This window comes from Notothenia coriiceps, unplaced genomic scaffold, assembly GCF_000735185.1.
Source record: "Notothenia coriiceps isolate Sejong01 unplaced genomic scaffold, NC01 NC01_scaffold00037244, whole genome shotgun sequence".
In the NCBI taxonomy this organism is placed as follows: domain Eukaryota; kingdom Metazoa; phylum Chordata; class Actinopteri; order Perciformes; family Nototheniidae; genus Notothenia; species Notothenia coriiceps.
Window position 1 is genome coordinate 3,081,140 of NW_011369945.1, and position 18,575 is coordinate 3,099,714.

The 18,575-nt window shown below is 43.0% G+C and overlaps 1 protein-coding gene across 1 annotated transcript in view; it reads right to left on the reverse strand.

Moving 5' to 3' along the window:
• Positions 1 to 2,106: 2,106 nt before the first annotated feature.
• The window catches only part of git1 (G protein-coupled receptor kinase interacting ArfGAP 1), a 26,198-nt gene continuing 9,729 nt past the window's right edge, over positions 2,107 to 18,575 (reverse strand). The window contains exons 9-20 of the mRNA XM_010793266.1: positions 17,940 to 17,954; positions 16,432 to 16,526; positions 15,666 to 15,763; positions 14,597 to 14,708; positions 14,059 to 14,183; positions 12,824 to 12,976; positions 10,505 to 10,852; positions 8,957 to 9,031; positions 8,519 to 8,595; positions 7,158 to 7,319; positions 5,702 to 5,765; positions 2,107 to 5,589 (exon numbers count right to left, since the gene is read on the reverse strand). Of these exons, the coding sequence (XP_010791568.1) occupies positions 5,374 to 5,589; positions 5,702 to 5,765; positions 7,158 to 7,319; positions 8,519 to 8,595; positions 8,957 to 9,031; positions 10,505 to 10,852; positions 12,824 to 12,976; positions 14,059 to 14,183; positions 14,597 to 14,708; positions 15,666 to 15,763; positions 16,432 to 16,526; positions 17,940 to 17,954 (1,540 nt within the window). The 3' untranslated portion in view covers positions 2,107 to 5,373. The remainder of the gene's footprint in view (positions 5,590 to 5,701; positions 5,766 to 7,157; positions 7,320 to 8,518; positions 8,596 to 8,956; positions 9,032 to 10,504; positions 10,853 to 12,823; positions 12,977 to 14,058; positions 14,184 to 14,596; positions 14,709 to 15,665; positions 15,764 to 16,431; positions 16,527 to 17,939; positions 17,955 to 18,575) is intronic.

Genomic DNA, 18,575 nt, shown 5'->3' on the forward strand with positions numbered 1-18,575 from the left:
CCTTATTGTAGCGGCCAAAATCATATAGAAATGAAACAGATAATTAACTTAAAGTGGACCTATCATGCTATATTTGAATAATATAGTGTAGGACCATACCTATATAAGGCATATTTATACTTTTTATTTTTCAAAATACCAAACAGATCATGCATTTTAGCCAGTCCTCATTTCGCTCAATTTAACAATGTCTTTGCATGGGCTGATTCTGTGAGAGCAGCACCATCTACAGGCCTGGCATATGTACTACAGCGTCTCCAGCGCTTTAGAACGGCAATGTCCGTGGCTGTCTCCTCCTGATTGGTGGAGTTGGCCCAATAGCCGTAGCGCCACTTTTGTGACGTCATAGAAGTGTTCAAATCTGGATCAGTCTGTAACAGATCCGTTGCAGCCCCTTTTTAAGAGATTTGGGTATGGAGGAAAATAGAGAGGGTTGTGTTTTCTGACACTTGGTGAGTTCCCTGACACACCGGGGACACATATTCATGTAGAAAAGATGAACAAAAGTGCATTTTGCATGATAGGTCACCTTTAAAATAACACAGCCGCTGAGGCACTAGTTAGCGGATCTGACGCAGGGCAATGATCATCCAAGTCCAGACAAGAATCGCCGTTTGTGCATTTTATTCCAATAACAAAGTACAATGAACAGGTTTCCTATATCTCTTTTCCTTTAGCCTTTCNGTGGGGGAGGTAATTCACTTCAGAAACACTTTTTGTTATATTCCATGGAATGCTCTTAACACCCCGATAGCAATGAATATATTAAATGCTTTGACAATAAATACATCTGAGCCGGCCCGGTTAAAATAACTGGATAGCCTATCTGCCTGTCAGCCTTCCATCTGTGCACAAACGTATCTCGTGCCCTCATTGGTCATGTGCGCGTTCGTGTGTGTTGGGGGAGGGGCTCTGGAAGGAAGTCTGGAAGATTTTATTTTGACTGCGTAGTTTCAAATTCTAGCGCACTCGAGCTGGTTTCTCCATTCTTACCTACCCTACCTTTAAAGGACATTTACAAGAGGCTAATGAAAGCTCACACAACTCTATTCAGTCCTATGGTCCCAGATCAGTCATTTAACCCCTCAGGGAATCCCTACAGTATAAACATATACATTAAAGAGTCCAAAGAGAACGTTTTATAAATGTCTCTGATTATATTCTTCTACACATCACACATTGCATACGCCTTATTTTATTCACTCCAGTGTATCACATTCAATATAAAGTCTCCAGGCCTGTTGTTGTCAATGTTTTTCTACCCAATGATTGTTTTTGTTGTGCTACATTTTGTCTCAATGCTGTTTTTATAAATAGTTTTATAGTAATATGACATTTATTTTATTATTGGGATGTTTTACTGTGTGAATATGTAAATTGCTGTTCTAAGCAACACCGTACGCTGTATTTGTTATTAAACGGTACAATGATTTGAACAGCTGTATTTTTGACAGTTTTGGGCTAAATTTGAAGGATTTTCAAAGGCATTTTATTCCTTTACATACTTTACATGGACTCCTGTTTAAAACAGCTGTACTGGATGTCAGGATTTAAATGTTGGAATCGAACCAGTCCGATTTTTTAGGCTGATACCAATATCAATATTCTAGTCTTAAAAAGGTTAAATGAACATTTTTGATAACAATCTGTTAAATGTGTTGTTTTAAAAGACAAAAGTCATTGAATTGAAAAAGTAGAAAACTAAATATGGTTTCTAGACTCTAAATGCTATAGTGGGTAGTAGTGGTCATATACTATAATACCCTGTGAGGTTTTCATACATGTAATGAAACAATTCAAACTTTTCATTTCGGTATCGGGTAGTAAAAAGATGCAATTAAAGGTTTTGGATTGAAAAAAAACATTGTTTCAGTTTGTTTCTTATTTTAGTATACTCAATGCAACACAGCAAAGCCACATAAGTATTTTATGACCTCAGCATGGTGCAGTTTTTCTTTAATTGTTAAAAATGACAACAGCTAGTTAAATGTTTGCATTTGATTCTGAAAGGTTTAGGTTGGAATTGTCCTCAGATATTACAGAGATGTAAATACACACAGGTTAGCATCCAAACAGAGGAAAAACCTGCCGACAGAGCCAAGAAAATCCACTTAGTTTTACTATTTTATTACAAATGTACAGCTTATGAGTTTCCATTACGATTGACCTTTTTAAGTCTTTGTTTTCTCTACTTTATACAGTTGTGTACGTCATCTGTTAAAACATAACTCTCCCGTCACCCATCTCCCAAAGCGTAGAGTTGTAAAGAAAAACAGGGACATGAACAGTACACCCCATAGTGCACTGCCAATGCTTGAGTATGAGAAGTGTGTGTGTGTGTGGTGTGTGTGGTGTGTGTGTGTGCGTGTGTTCAACTCACTGTAGTTTTAATGTTAGTACTTTGTAGAAGGCTTGGTCCAACTGATAAGTTGAGGGTGTGTGTTTAATGACATGATGAAGGTGTATAGAAGCGTGTTGGGCTTGATCTGACGGAAGCCTTTAACATTCATACTAGAGGCACCCTACGTAGTGTGGACTATCTCCGGGTAGGACTAGGCCATGTGCGTTGAAGACCCTCCTCCCGACATTTTGAGATGACTGTAGTGCTAAGCCCAAGTGTGCTTCAGACCTTTCCTGTTTCCCATCCCCAATCAAACCCTGCATCCTGCACCTAATGTACTTGACCTAAGACCTTTGGGAGAGTGCAGTACATAGTGTACATCCTACTTCACCCAGGTGGAGTTTGAAAATAGTACGATATAATGAGATATTGTCTAAATTCAACTCTTCTCCCTGTAGATTCTAGTAGGATCATAATATGTACAATATATCTACATAAGGGGGTAATACCACAGCGTAACCATACTCACAATAATTAAAAATCTACCAGTATATCAGTGTGAGGACTGAAGGGCTGAGTGAAGATGTGGAGAACAGATCCCGTAGCCTGAAGCCCACTCGGGGAAACAAATCGACATAAATATCTCGCAGACATAACCCTAACATATAGCTTAATATAAAATATAGCATGAAAATATATGTTCATATATAAAGGCTCTAATCTAAAACTTGGGCAATCATGATTGAAGGGACGAGCGTTTTTGCTGACCCCCTTGCGTGCGTTTGTGTGGAAGTATTAGTGTCGTTTCAGCTGTCAGTAACTCAACAGGAGATGATGATAATGTCCCAAGGCATTCGATATCCAACGATGATACATTTCACGAGTCTTCTGGACATGATTTGCTTTGACAGGGAACAGAACAAACAAGCCATCCTCCCCTAAGGAGACGTGAGTGCAACTGTCTGAGAGGAACACTGACAGCCAAGTCATTAAAAGAGGGGGAGAAACATGGATACAGTGGACAGAGAAGTGCTGTAGGTTGTCTAGCATCAGTCTCTCAAAGTGTTAGGGGCTAATCAAGGTCTAATTGCTTCTTGCTAAATTGGTAGCAATACAAGAAAAAAACAATATGAGATGCAACTACTGTTTGAAGGATGAGGTCAATGTTGCAGGTAGGAACATGTAATGTGCAGAGGCCTCCTGAAGCCTGTTTATAGAATATACCAACACAAGAACAACTGACAGTTAAGGCCGCAAACACTTTGAGAAACCGGTGACAATGTAATTGGAGAAGGATGAATCCAAACGAGAAGAGGGCCTGCATCTTTTGTTACAGATGTGACCAGATGTGTTCGCACATTGCAACACGCTTCAGTCCGACAGTAGACTAAGTGCGCACACTTTTTGAAAAAAAACGAAACAAATGAAAAAAACATCTTTGTTCCCAATGCTGTGTCCCATTAGCAAAGTTCAGAGACATAAAAAGTGACAACTTCTGTGGCCCGGATCAGCAGGCCCCGACAGAGGATAACATGGAAAACTGAATGTAAGCTTGAATGGGCTTGCCAGGGCAGGAAAATGTAAATAAGCATAATGCAAGGCAAAGTACATCATGCGTATTTAAGGGGGTTAAATCCATTGCAAGTGAGCGTATATTCTCAAATGACTAATGAAATGTTAACTAGATATGGTGCTTTTCACAGGACTACTTAAAGCAACACACCAATATGTGGATGATCAACTGATGTGACTGATTTGCCATGCATGCAAGCAATGGCTGCTACAGGCACCCAGGAGCACACCCAATACTTATTATACTGCTTGGCACATCACAAGTGAATTTGGGATGAGATGATTCCACTGGCTCTGATAAATGAGGAGAATTAGAACACAAGTCATGCCCAAACTGAGGATACACGAGAAGAGAGTTTTGATCCAGGTCCTGACGTAATGCACCAAGGGGCTTTTGGTCTGACAGAAAATCCAAACCGAAAACAAATCTCCCCGAACTGTCTCCCAGAAAACGAGTGCTTGACAAATGTCGAGGACACAGGTTACTTCTTCGTGTGTAAGTGTGTGAGCATGTTTCCTTAAATCCCAGCTGAGCACATACTCACTCCCGCCCGCCCGCCTCCCTATCCCACTAAATGAGAATCATATTTGAGACAATAAAATACATAAACAGTTAAATCAAAATGACAGTCAGTAAAAATATCAATACAAAAAGAAACAATAGGCATAGATAATCAACAACAATAAGTCACAATTATTCCAGTGTAAGTGTTTTGTTTTTGTTTGTGTAAGTCAGTTATTGTTGTCCTTAGTGGTGCAGACCAAACCCATCTGCGTATTCAAAAAAAAATAAAGAAAAAGAAGAGAGAGGAAAGAAATGAAAACATGCCAGGTCATGCCGTGTACCACAGACAACAGGGGGCGAAGACAAACTGGAGCCCCCTGAAAATGTAACCCAGGAGGAAGCATCTGAGAGCCTGGGTGGGGGTAGGGTGGAGCTGGGTGGGTCCCAGGGGTCCCTTCACATCCTGTCTTGGATGAAGAAGGAGGCAGAGGGTGTGTCTGGTAGGAGAGTGAGGTAGAGGAAAGGTACGTCTCCGCAGGACGAAGAGGAGGGGATGGTGTGTAGAAGGTCGTGGTTGGTGGATCTACTTCCTCTCTCTCGCACTTCCTCACTCAGAGGGAGGGGTGATGGCTGACAGGTGAGAATAAATAAAAGCGGTAACATCTCCGGATCCAGTTCTCTGTACATCGTCACCATTGTATTTCACATCACAGTGGTTTATTTTACACATCTGATTTCAACTGTTTACTCAGGTTGCAGCAGGCTGTAGCTCCCAGGATGGATCCTTCCACTTGTCCTTCCCTACTTTCTCTCTCTCCTCTTTAGTGTTTCGACTAAACATTCAGCACTCTTCCATCTTCTTCGCTGTCATTCTCCCGACCGCTGCCCCTCCATAGCCCACCCATGCATCGACCCGTCCTCCCTCCCTCTTCATTTTCCCATGCGTTTTGTCGGGTCACTGTTTCTTCTCACGGGTGGTGATGGTGACCAGTTGCTTGGCAGCCTTGGCGATGTCGTAAGCGCACTGGATGACCTGCTGAGTGAGGAGCTGGTAGTCCACCGCGGGGCCCCCGGGCTCTGAGGGCCCCGCCTTACGGCACTCCACCTGCAACCGCGAGGCACTGGAAGCCAACAGGCGGAGGGAGCTGTGGACCGCATCCAACGCAGGGCGCTACGGAAGAAATGAATGAAAACTCAACTCACAGAGCAAGGATGATAAAGATGGGTAATAAGGACAAGAGACACGCAAAGGGAGATGTGAGAATAAAGTATCTGTGACTTACTCGAGGGAAGAGTGAGGCCATCTCAGTGACAGCAGAGTGGATCTTCTCTGAACATGGAACAAAGCTAAAGAGGAGACACATTTGTTAACTCATTCACTTTATATAGCAAAAACAAACTCAACAAAAGCAACAATCATCTAGTAACCAAACCAGGGAGAATATCTTTTTTTTTTATTATTATTATTGTGCAGTTAAAGCTAGTGGTCAGTAATCCTGATATGAATGGGGAGCCTGTTCCACCGTTTGTGAGCCAAGATAGCAAATACGCTTGCTTTTTGTTAAGGGTATCATTTAGTAGCTGACAAGATGATGAGACTGAACAGACTGGTAAGGAAGGCCAGCTCTGTCCTGGGGAGTCCTCTGGACACTGTGGAGGACGGCAGCCAAGCTGTCCTCCCTGCTGTCCCACCCCCTCCAGGACACCCTGCCCTCACTGTGCAGCTCCTTCAGCTGCTGCACCCCCGCTGTCTCACGGAGAGATACTGCAGGTCTTTCTTTCCTGCAGCGGACAGACTATACAACCAGCACAGCCCCTAGTTGACCCCCCCCCTACACACACCACAACACAGATTATATCACCCCTTGCTGCTAAATACCAACAAACGATGTGCAATATTTGCAATATAAAAATGCCGTTAATAACTGTGTAATATATACCTGGCTGCTAAATCCCAGAATGTTACAGACTGTGTATTTTTTTTAATTATGTAACTTTTTATTTTTTATTATATTTTTCATTATATCATAACTTAGTACTTTTTTTAATGCATGTCACATATTTAACATATGTAACATTAAGTCGTCTGTGGCTCTTTTTCCTGCAGTAACTACGCACATTTCCCCTCCGTGGGACTAATAAAGGGATTCTGATTCTGATTGATAAAACCAGGTAGTCTCTTACTAAATGCTGCTTTAAGACATTTGAATACACTTCTAATGTACGAGTGCAAACCCCTCAACATGCCTGGATTATGCTCTTTAGACATCAACAACTGCCTTCACCTGGTGTTAATAAGTGTGTTGAGTACAGTATAAGACCCTCTGAACTAGTGTTGTGGATATTCAACAACTACAAGGCTCCCGTAAGATAGCATTGAAAAGTCTTCACTTTGTGTTGTACACACATTAATGAAAGACATGAGCAAGTTTATCATCAGTGGCTTCTACAACTTTCTTTTGCACTGTAACAATGGCCGGAACTTAACGTAGCACTAATGGCTTTCACAGGATAAGGAAACAACATGTAATTATAAAATATAGGTCTCTATTTCAAAATAATCTGAACATGAAGAATTCTAAACAAAATGTGTAAGAAAAACATTTAGAAAAAAGTTCTGGCGCTAGATGTTCCTGTAACTTTGTAATGCTTATCTAATGAAGAGGACCACTAGGAAACAAGAAGTATTGTAAAGCAGACAAAATGTTTTAGTGTCACTTGACTCCGTCTGCCACCTACCTGTCGTGTTTGAACTCCTGCGCAGCCCTGAGCAGCTCCTGGATGTTCTTGGTCACCTGCTCAGTCTTCATAATGACATCCTCCGTGCAGGGCAGGGTGGGGTCCGGCTCCACTGCGTCTCCCCCTCCTCCCTCCTCAGAGTCCTCACTGCTGCGGCCCATACTGACAGGAGAACACACATACGTACACTTTAATTATCACCTTGGATTACTTCGAGAGCGGAGAGGCACAGAGGACTTTAATCAGCTTTAAGGTCTCACCAAATGAAGAGTTCACATCGTTAGAGAGTGCATGTTTATTTCTCATTAACAACTTGGGAAAAGATCATAAAGCCCTTATCGGTGTGGAACCCATTTAAAGCCCTACAGAGTAAGAAAAACATAAAAAGCAGCAAATAGAGCAAAGCTAAATATCCATATAAAAACATTGTAAAGGTAAATTAATGGCAACATCTTTTTCGAACACTGATATTTACATTAGCTAAATGTTAAGGGCTTTAAATGATTAATAGTACCAATTATATCCCATGACTTACAACTTTTGACTTGATCTCAGATCTGATTTTATTGTGGGTATATATATTTCAGAATAAAATAGTTTCTTTCTTTGGAATACATTTCCTAAATATGAAAAGGATATACTTTGTCTCCGATACTGGCAATGGGAATACAATTTCCCCAAAAGATTCAAAAACACACGTATCCTTAGGCGCTTTCACACCAAGTACTTCTCCGTACTTAGCTCATCAGAACTCTTTAGTTCTGATGAGCTAAAGAGCAGATCGCGTTCACACTGGAATAAGTTCCCTGAGGGAGGATTAGGCAAATGAAGCCGCTGACGTCATTTCTTCTTCTTCTTCTGCTTTGGGTGTACTGGCAGGCCGCAAACAACTTCACGGCGTATACTGCCACCCCAAGTCCCCGGAGCTGGAGACTGGCTTCAGTAGAAGCTGCTGGGAATTCCGAGTAAATCGCCAGAACGCCGACATCTCCTCATCTCCACCGCTCCCACGTTTTATTTAGTGTAGCCATAAGTTAGTCTCTCTCCGTTGGTGCGCTGGGCCAATGCTAATGCTAATAATGCTAATGCAAGCAAATAAAATGGCGGCTTCACAAAACTTTTTGGGAGTTTTACGGGGCGTGGTTTACAATCCGCCCAGCCAATCAGAAATGGGTGCCTTTTTCTCCCATGAAAGTCCCTGCTCTCTAGCGGGACTGAAAAGGGGGTGAAAAGGTTCTCATGAACTAAGTTCTAGTTCCGGATTTTTTTGGTGTGAACGCACATTTTCGGAACTATACTGGGAAAAGTACTGCGGTGTGAAAGCGCCTCTTGTGAGTACAATGAGTTGCAGAGAGCCTGACCTTAGCGAGAGGTCGTATGTGTGTGTGTTGTCATAGTCGCTGTCAGTGCCGCTGCCATGCTTCTCTCCTCTGGGGACCTTTGAGAGGGAAACAAAGCAACAACACGCATCATCAGGACAATTATCACCTTTCCTCCTGTAGAGCTGAACGACACTCCCTCCCACAAAAACACTAAATTGCACAGATTTGAAAACTCTCATCACTAATTGTTCGTTGTTTACTCCTCTGAAAAATGTAAATAATGAAGGTTTGTTTACACTTGAAGCTTGCATTGGATGACGAGCACTTTTCTGTTCTAGGTCAATATTCCAAGCCATTTGCATTATTAGTGGGACACTACTTTGGCAATTTAAATCCACTTGCAAAAATGGGGATCAATAAAAGTAGAAGGTGGAAAAATATATTTAAAAACAGCAACTACAAACAGTAAGGCCTCACCATGTATCTGCCCATCTCTGTAGAGAGATGCTGGACCCCATACATCCCGGTACCCCCTGTACTGCCCTTTCGTGCCTGTGAAAAGGGGGAACACAAGGATGGGGAAAGGAAGAGAGAGATGGAGGGATAAGGACAGGAGGAGAAAGAAAGATGTGTGGACAAAGAGGTGGAGAGGGGGGTGACAGATTAGCAGACAGAGATGGATGAAGAAATAGGAAAAAAAGAGTGTGGGGACAGAGAGAAGAGATGTTTTTATAAACAGCAGAAAAACAAGATGAATGAGCCAGTGAGAGCAGCGGCAGATCAACTCGGCAGCTCACCCATCATCCCATCAAGACTGCATGCCTCTTATCTAACACTGGAATACAGAGAACACTGTCAACTAAACTAAGTGGTGGGGAACGGCTATACATCACACAGAGCATCTAAGAAGGACTACACACATACTCTAGTGTTGATCTCCAGTATTAGAAAGCATAATAAGCAGAAGTGGTGCATAGCTGCGTGTGAGGGGATCCTACAGTTGATGAAATGGCAAAGAATGCAATGACAGACAGAATGCTTACATCCAGAGGATGCACGGCTGCACTGCAGTGAGCAAGGGACAGACGGGTGAAGAGACAGACAGAAAGAAAACAGACAAACAGGTAAATCTTTGTGTACGGAGATGGTGAATTGGAAACGAATCCATGGAGGTCTCCATAGAAAGGTGAAAGTGAAAGATATCAAAAGGTCATCTAGCTGCCTGCCGTATTACCACCTTTACTGGAAAACAGAGCAAACATATTCTTTCATTTGTGTGCGTGTGTGCACTTGCATATGTGAGTGATCAAAGTCCTAATCTAAGCAGCTGTCCAGAAGCAGGAGAGCTAACTGGGAGGTCAAAAAAGGGTGAACATGTAAAGGTCAAAGGGCAGGCCATAGCAGAGAAATCAGAGGCGTGGCAAGACAACCAAACAAACAACACAATCCCTATTTTCCATCTTTCTCCTTCACGTCACGCTTGTGCACTTCCTCTTTATGGTAGGGCTGGGTGATATGGAGAAATCAAATATCATGATACCAAATAGCAAAAATAGCGTAGGGGTGACTATTGGTGATTTCAAAAGATATCTACAAAATTCTATTTTTTATAAACAATCATCAGTCATGAGGATATATGAGTAAGAGTAAAGGCAAATAATATGACAGCCTTAAAAAACTGGAAATTACTTTTGCCATAAAGATAATACGATACAGTCTCATGTAAACATTGTTATAATATTCATATGTGTCCAAGCCCTACTGTATGGTGTTGTAAATCATAGGTTCATGTCTTGTTGTTTAAAGACAAATCAGTGCTACATTTCCAAATGTAAATGGAGGTGATGCACAAGTGGACTTTTAGAAGAGAAGGATCGGGAACTGAGATGCAAGGAGAGACAACGTCAGAGGGAAATAGAGAGTCAGGATTGGACTATCGCCCATCAATCAGGCCAGAGAGAGCCAATCAGGGCCACCAGAAGGAAGGTGGGAAGTAGAAGGGGGGGCTGGGAAGTTCTAACTTACGCTGTATGTGTTGAGTGGCTGCAGGCGGGCTGCCAGGGAGTCCAGGACTGGGGGGCCATGGGCCATGGGGCCGGGGGCCGCCCCTGGCTCGTACATTGAGTAGGCCTGGCGGTCCCTTCGGTGGGGATGGGAGTGGGGGGCAGCGGAGGAGGGCACAGTGAGCCCCGGAGGATCTGCTCCTGTCCCAAACCCACTCAGGCCCCCTACGCCTGCTCTCATACCACCCCCTTGCCAATAGCCACCTCCTCCTCCTCCTCCTCCGCCAGGCCCTCCTACCCCATGGACAGCTGCCCCCCCAGCCTGCTGGCCCCCCCGCAGCGCACTGTTGTCTGTCTGCATCCGTGTGATCTACAGGAGAGGAGGAAGGGAGCAAGGAGGGATGAGAGGATGGAGGGAAGGACATGGGGAGGTTGAAGGGAAGGGAGGGGGATGTCAACTGAATGTTCAAAGACAAGCATCCACAATCACAGTCAGGTACAGTAAAAAGCACACAAGCTCATACATAGTAACTCGTATTAGTACTGGGGAGGGAGGGAATGTGTATTACAGACACTTGAATTGTTACATGTCGAAGCAGGGATTAGGCATTGGGAATGGGGAGGGAGGGGGCACACCTGAATATACACACTGATAGTTGTTAAGGGGAAATTGGGGCGCACTTACACTGAGGTACTGTTCATTAGCATCTAAACTGACCACATTATTTGCTATCTGCAGTTTGTGTGCTTCAATGCTTCACTAGATCCTCAGTCAAGTGACAAAAATAAACACACGAATGAATCATGGGTCACGTAAGCTGACACTGCCACTGGCCACTAATGAATACAATGAGCTAATGATGATGACTCAGGGAACCAAAAGAAGCGACATTGAACCGCAAATGAACGCTATTCAGTGAAAATGGTCTAATCTAAAAGTGAGAATGAGCATGAATATTTGTAGCACTCTTATTCCACATAACAATGACGTCAGCTTTATTTAGTAAATAACACTGAAAGGTGTAACCAAACACATCTTCCATCGACAATGACGAAGGAAAAAGGACATCCTGTCAGGAAAAACACATCAGCTTACAAAGATAATAAAATATTCAATTGTCTCTACATCAGCGGTGTCAAACTCAAGGCCCGGGGGCCAAATCCGGCCCGCGACTTCATTTTATGTGGCCCCATAAGAGCTTGCAAAGAATATAATTTGTTTATTATACGGTTACATTAGGGCTGCTCGATTATGGCAAAAATCATAATCACGATTATTAAAAACGATTATCCATTTACTTTGAAAACATCAATTTATTGGAGAAGAAAAATGTGAACAGTATGTTTTTAACAGTTGATTACCCTGAACTTTAAGTATAATTCAACTGAAAAACCAATACAACATTTTTTTATAAAAAAATAATTAATAATACAAAAATAATCGTTTTATTTCGATTACGTTGTTTTCGTAATCGTTGCAAGCCATAATAGCAATTGCGATTAATTGAGCAGCCCTAGGTTACATACTACTTTACACGTTGCCCATAAACTACATGTCCCACAATGCATCTCAAATTTGACTTTTTTTCTCAGAATTTGACTTTGTTTCTTCAAAATATGCTTTTTTTCTTAGAATTAGATTTTTTTCTTCAAAATGTTACTTTTTTTTCATAATGTTACCTTTTCCCCCCAAAATGTCACCTTTTTTTCTCTCCAGAATTTGGGTTTTCTTTTTAAATCTTTTTATGACGTTCTTACTGAAGAGACTTGGAATGATTTGCCCTAGACTTCTGCTTTCAGACGTAGTTAATTATGAAGTTATTACCCTATCCGATAATAATCCAAGAGGCAATAATGTAATATAATACATTATTTTATAAATATTTGTATATGTATTTTTATATAGTCTTAAAGTTACAACCGGCCCTTTGAGTGCAACCATAATTCTGATGTGGCCCGTGATGAAATTGAGTTTGACACCCCTGCTCTACATCATCCTGGCTTCCTGTCTGAATCAACCCTTCCTTCTCATTTCGCCAACATGTGACTTGATCTCGTGTGTTCTCAGCCGACCTCCACTATTTCTAGTTATTATCCAGTTTCTGATTTTGTAATCCAACTTCTCAACTAAGTTCTAAGTGTTCACCTTTCTAAGAAACAATGACATCTTCTGCCAGTTAGTGCTTCATCCCATCTCTCTTCCCTGTATCCTGTCCTCCACTGTTATTAAATATACAAATACAAAATAAGCTAAACTGACCTTTTCTACTTTCTCTTTTGCTCTTCTGCATAAGACAACTGTCTAACCTTATGAGTGTGATTGGTCTGACATGCTCCCTACCTCCTTCTGGAGCCGCCGCAGCTCCTCGCTCAGGTTGTTGTTGACCTTCATCAGCTGCTGCACCTTGGCTTCTGAGGAGGCCAGAGCCTTCTTCACCTCCAGGTACTCCTGCAGAGTGATGGGCCCGTCTGACAGGTCTGAGGAGTCCATGCTCTGCATTGAGAGGACAGACAGGCAGGCGGATAGACAGACAGACAGACAGACAGACGGGTAGAAAGAATGAAAGAAACACAGACAGGTGGACAGAGCAGCACAGACAAAGGGAGGACACTGACGTCATGACAGCTATTGAAGTGTATCATTTGAACAAATGTATGTAACTCTTTGCGGAGGCTGACATCCTTCTATGTTAAATAAAGAATGTCATTTAGAGCAGGGGTAATGGGAATGAATTAGCGGCTTTTCAGCTGAATAAAACACTGCTTACAACAGAGTGAGAGAAAGAGGGCTGGCCTGCAGCTGCTAACACACATTTAGACAGAAGAGCCTCAGTTCTTATTCTCAACGCACCATGTGCCCCCCCCCCACTTCCTGTGAACACATTTCCATACCCCTCCTTAAAGTGAACCATATACAACATATTTTGGTTGCATCCACCTCCTATCGATTCATTTCTGTTTTGCCATTACGCCTCAACTTACTTCTTTAGATAACACTATGTATGATTGGTGACAATGCAATTTAATACCATCACATAATGAATGCGTATTTTTGGAGACGGGAGTGAAACCTCTGACTTGCGGTTCTTCCCAACGATCTAAGCAAGTCCACGAAAAGTAGATAGTTATTGGTTTAGCTGTTTTCATTTCTACCACTCCCACTCTGCACCATTTCCCTCTTTCTCTCCCTCAACCTCCTCCTTTCTTTCCTCTCACTACACAGTACTCTCCCTCTCTGTAAGAACAATGCTTCTCTGACATGGACCCAGAATAGCTGATGATGTCACACAGGAGCTATGTGGCAGCTCCGACTGTAGCCACTCCCTGCAAAGCATGCTGGGACAAGCAGTCATAAAGAGAACAGCTTGGCTAGCTGATGGAACTACTTTTGTATGGTTTAAATGAGAGAAAGTGACTACATTATTGTATAAAAAGTAAACACTAGCACAGAGTTGCAGATGTTACCTTGAATAGTGTGATGCATTTGATCAAAAGCTAGCTAGTAAGCGTACATGTGGCAAGACACATCGTTCATTGGTTTTCCAAAAATAAATAGTGTGTGTTCAAGTACCATACCTTTGCACGGTTGCTGCGTTGTGTGTTGTTGTTGTTCTGGGCGGTCAGCTCGCTGTCGGTGTCTTCATCAGAGGCTACGCTGTCGTAGTCATGCTGGTCATCATCAATGCCCAGATCCAATGTGTCTGACAAAGGAAGATTGCACACGTCTCAATATACAGTGTATCACACCCCCCCCCTCCCCTCCCTTAGGGATGCTCAGTCTGATTAGGTTGCTGACAGATTGCAACCAGCTCTATATACGACTTGTTTCCTTGTTAGTTTCACATTAGAATCAATTGTTAGAGTTAGGAAAGGCAAGTTTCTGTACAGAAGAAAACTTAGAGCCTGGTCTGGCTCAAATGTAACCCATTAACAATAAATCCTAAAGGAACCACCATTCTTTCCTTCAGCCTTTCTCAGTAGTTGGACTGGTGCCCGTTTGCCAAGTAGCTGCTTGCAGAGATAATCACTTTTTCAAGTTATCTGCTTTTTGCTGTTCCAAAAAAAAAGAAGCTTTTTGCATTTTGCCCTAATCTGTCTTTTCCCAGTGCCTTACCAGTAGGGCTGCTGAGACCTTTTCCCTGCTGTCTCCTTTTGGCGTCACTCAGGATGTCGATGATGAGCGTGGCAAACTCCCGAGCGTTGAAACGGGCGAGCTTCTGACGGCCCTGAGAGAAGAATGAGTCAGATATATTGACTTAGGTCATAATATAAACATACTGGCATGCCTGTCTGAATGTGTCTTAAAGTTGTATCATCAGTTGCGTTGAATACAAATACAATCCAGCCCACAATCAGCGGTTCAATGCCTTTGTGACTGCTGTGGTCAACGGCCATGTGCTGTGGAAAAACACAGTCATACTCAACACTCGCAACACACACACAGATACACACCATCACAAGTGTGCTCACACGTACACAAATCATGAGGAAAGAAACATTAAACCATGCAATTACACAAGCATGCTGGCATCCATTCAAGAGAATAAGAGGATCACTTTCGAATGAAGTGTTAAACCAGAACTATTACCCATGGCGATCCGGCATTCATAACATATAATTAGTAGTGCTGGAAGACAACTGGAGGTAAAAAGTTCAACTCTGAATGCGTTTGAGTGTGTTTTTCTTCCGTTTCCCACCATAAATAGACAGCAGTTACTGACCACAGTGAACTGACCAATCAGGGCAGAGTAAATCAGGTTATGCAGGCGTGTTTTTGTGTGTGTTTGCTCGAGTTTAAAAGTAAATGTTTACACTAATAAGCCACACAGATGAGGAACTGTGTAAGAGGACTTATGGGATTTCATCTCTCTCTCTCTCTCTCTCTCTCACACACACACACACACACACACACAGAGGGGGAGGGACACACACACAGATGGATTCCATCTTTCCTCTTCATTCACAGCTGAAGAACATCCCTCGTCAATTTCACACTCCCTTTCAGCTTTTCCCAAAAACACATACACTGGCTTACTGTCTAGGCTCCATATTTTCCTCTCTGCTTTTCAATTGAAACCTACATTTCAATTAGAATGCATGTATTTCTTTGTATCAGTTAATACACAAGTACAGTATATGCATGCTGTCTGTATTTAGGTGTGTGTTCGAGAGTGTGTGTTTACCTGGTTGCGTGTGGCAGAGTATTCAGGGTTGACAGGAAGAAAGGGCACCGCGCTGCGTTCTGTTACCAGAGTGCTGTGGTTCTGGGTCGTGAGCCACACTAGAGACACAAATATAAAGCAAAAAATAAGTCTTTGTGAGTGTGTGTGTTTAACATTGGATATAGGCAGTCAGCCAGTCCATCCACCCACACATGTATACAGACATAAACAGAGCACAGTCAAATAATACTATAGGTCCTAAAACTGAAGTTCTGCCCCTATAATCCAGCGTAGTGCTTTGAGCGCTCCCCTTGTGTGTGTGTGTGTGTGTGTGTGTGTGTGTGTGTGTGTGTGTGTGTGTGTGTGTGTGCATCTTAGTATCCTTGCCACTTACCTGCAGTGCTTCTGTTAGAAAGCACAATTTGACTGCTACTGCTACTGAAGGAAAGGGAGAGAAGAAACGCAAAAAGAGAAGGAGACAGAGCGAGAAAGAGCCAAGGAGGAGGAGGAGAGAGAGAGTGAGGAAGTGCCTCAGAAATTCTTCAGTCTCTCCTCCTCCTCCTTCCTCACTCCATTTGGCCTTTCTCTTTCAGTCATTTTCCTTTTCTTCTTACTCTGTCCTTCAAATTCACTCACCGTTCCTATCAACATCTCTTTTCTCTTCCTACTTTTCTCTTTTATGTCAATGACGTCTTGTGTATGTGTTTTACATTGCTTTTGACATCTAGTTTTCACAGGAGTCAAAACAAAGAACCGGTAGTGTGAGGAGGAAGGAGATGAGACTCACCTGCGTCATTTTCTCTGCGATCCACCTCGTCATATACGTCCATCGCTAGCTCCTCAAACAGCCGATTGTTGAGCTGTTGGACACAAACAAATTGACTCATCCCAAATGGATTAACAGGCGAAGAAAACGTGAAATAAGAACCTGATTTACAAAAATCTGGGCTGCAAAATTAAGACTTGACTTGGCATGCTATCTTTTGTTCAGTAAGTTATTTGCAATGGTTTGTTACTTCAGTCCCTTAAATGTTGATAAGCAATCATTACACTTAGTTTTGGAATTGAAAGCATCCTTTGGTGCTGAACAGATGGCCCTGGAGCGGACGAACATTAATTTGCCAAGTAACAGAAAATCTGAATGTTATGCCAACAAACTTTAAACCAAGTATTTCTCTATTTACATAACTCCCAAGAACACAAGAAGACTAGCTTTCTATTAATAAAAGCTACAGCCTTGACTTTGGCAATTCTTGACCTCTGAGTGAAACGTCACGGGGTTAAGGGATAGTGGATAGGAGAATTCAAAAGGACTTAGGAGAAGAGACTGCGGTGCTTTGAGAATCTGACTGCACTTTCACTATCGACGTATTTATGATGCGCCAGCGGAGGTCATTAATGTGAGTCTGCTGCTGTGGGGAAACTATGGAAACTACAGTTTTATATCCAGCGGACTACATGGATGTATATGCCTCCCCCCCCACTTTCTGAAAACCCATCTGAACTTGTGGACTATTATAACAGCACCCTCTCCTTCTGTCTCAATGAACTGGCCCCCACAAAAACTAAAAATGTCTCTTTCATACACTCCGCCCCCTGGTATACCCCCGAACTCCGCCAAATGAAATCAAGGAAACGTCAACTTGAACGCCAACACAAGAAAACCACACTAACAGTCCATCTTCAAATCTACAAAGACTATCTCCAGCAGTACAGTAATGCACTCAAAGCAGCCCGGTCTAATTACTACTCACAACTCATTCAGTCTGGCTCCAGCAACCCCAAGCGTCTGTTCTCCACCATCAGCAAACTTCTCAAACCCTGTGACAACGCCACCTCGTCCTTCACCACCGAACAGTGCAACTGCTTCCTTTCGTTTTTCCAAACCAAAATCAGCAACATTTACAGCAATCTGACACCCTCATCAGCACCCCCCACCTCCTCTCCTGGCTCCCCCCCTTCACCTCACAGCCCCTGTCCCACTTCTCCCCTGTGACCCCCATGCAACTGTCCCACTTCATGACTGGAATTAACAACACCTGCACACTTGACCCAATGCCCTCCAAATTTGTTAAAGAGAGCCTCCCTGCCATGTCCCAGCTCATCGCCACCATCATTAACTCCTCCCTCAGATCTGGATCAGTTCCCCACTCTCTCAAACTGGCTGCTGTTACACCCATTTTCAAAAGACCTGGACTCACACCTGACATCATGTCCAACTTCCGGCCCATCTCAAATCTCCCCTTTCTGTCAAAAATACTTGAACGTGTCATTGCCTCACAACTAAAATCCCACCTCAGCTCCAATGACCTCTTTGAGCCATTTCAATCCGGTTTCCGATCAAAACACATCACCGAAACAGCTCTTCTGAAAATCACAAACGACCTCCTCCTCTCCTCTGACTCCGGCAACCTGAACATCCTCATCCTCCTCGACCTCACCGCAGCATTCGACACCATCAACCACACCATCCTGCTGTCCCTTCTCGAATCATCACTCAACATCACTGACACTGCACTCTCCTGGCTGAAATCCTACCTCACCGACAGAAATCAGTTTATCAACATTAACAACTGCACCTCCTCCACTGCTCCTCTGTCCCAAGGCGTCCCCCAGGGTTCGGTGCTTGGCCCCCTCCTCTTCATCCTTTACATGCTCCCCCTTGGCAAAATAATTGTCGCCACAACCTTCAATTTCACTGCTACGCCGATGACATCCAACTTTATATCTCAACAAAAACCATCACCCCCACAACACACTCCACTCTCACCAACTGTCTCTCAGAAATAAAAGCATGGATGCAAACAAACTATCTCCAACTGAACAGTGCCAAATCAGACATCATCATCATCGGCCCCCCATCCCTATATCAAAGACATCCAGAATGTCTAACTTCACCATTGACAGCCACACTCTATCCTCCCCCCCTCA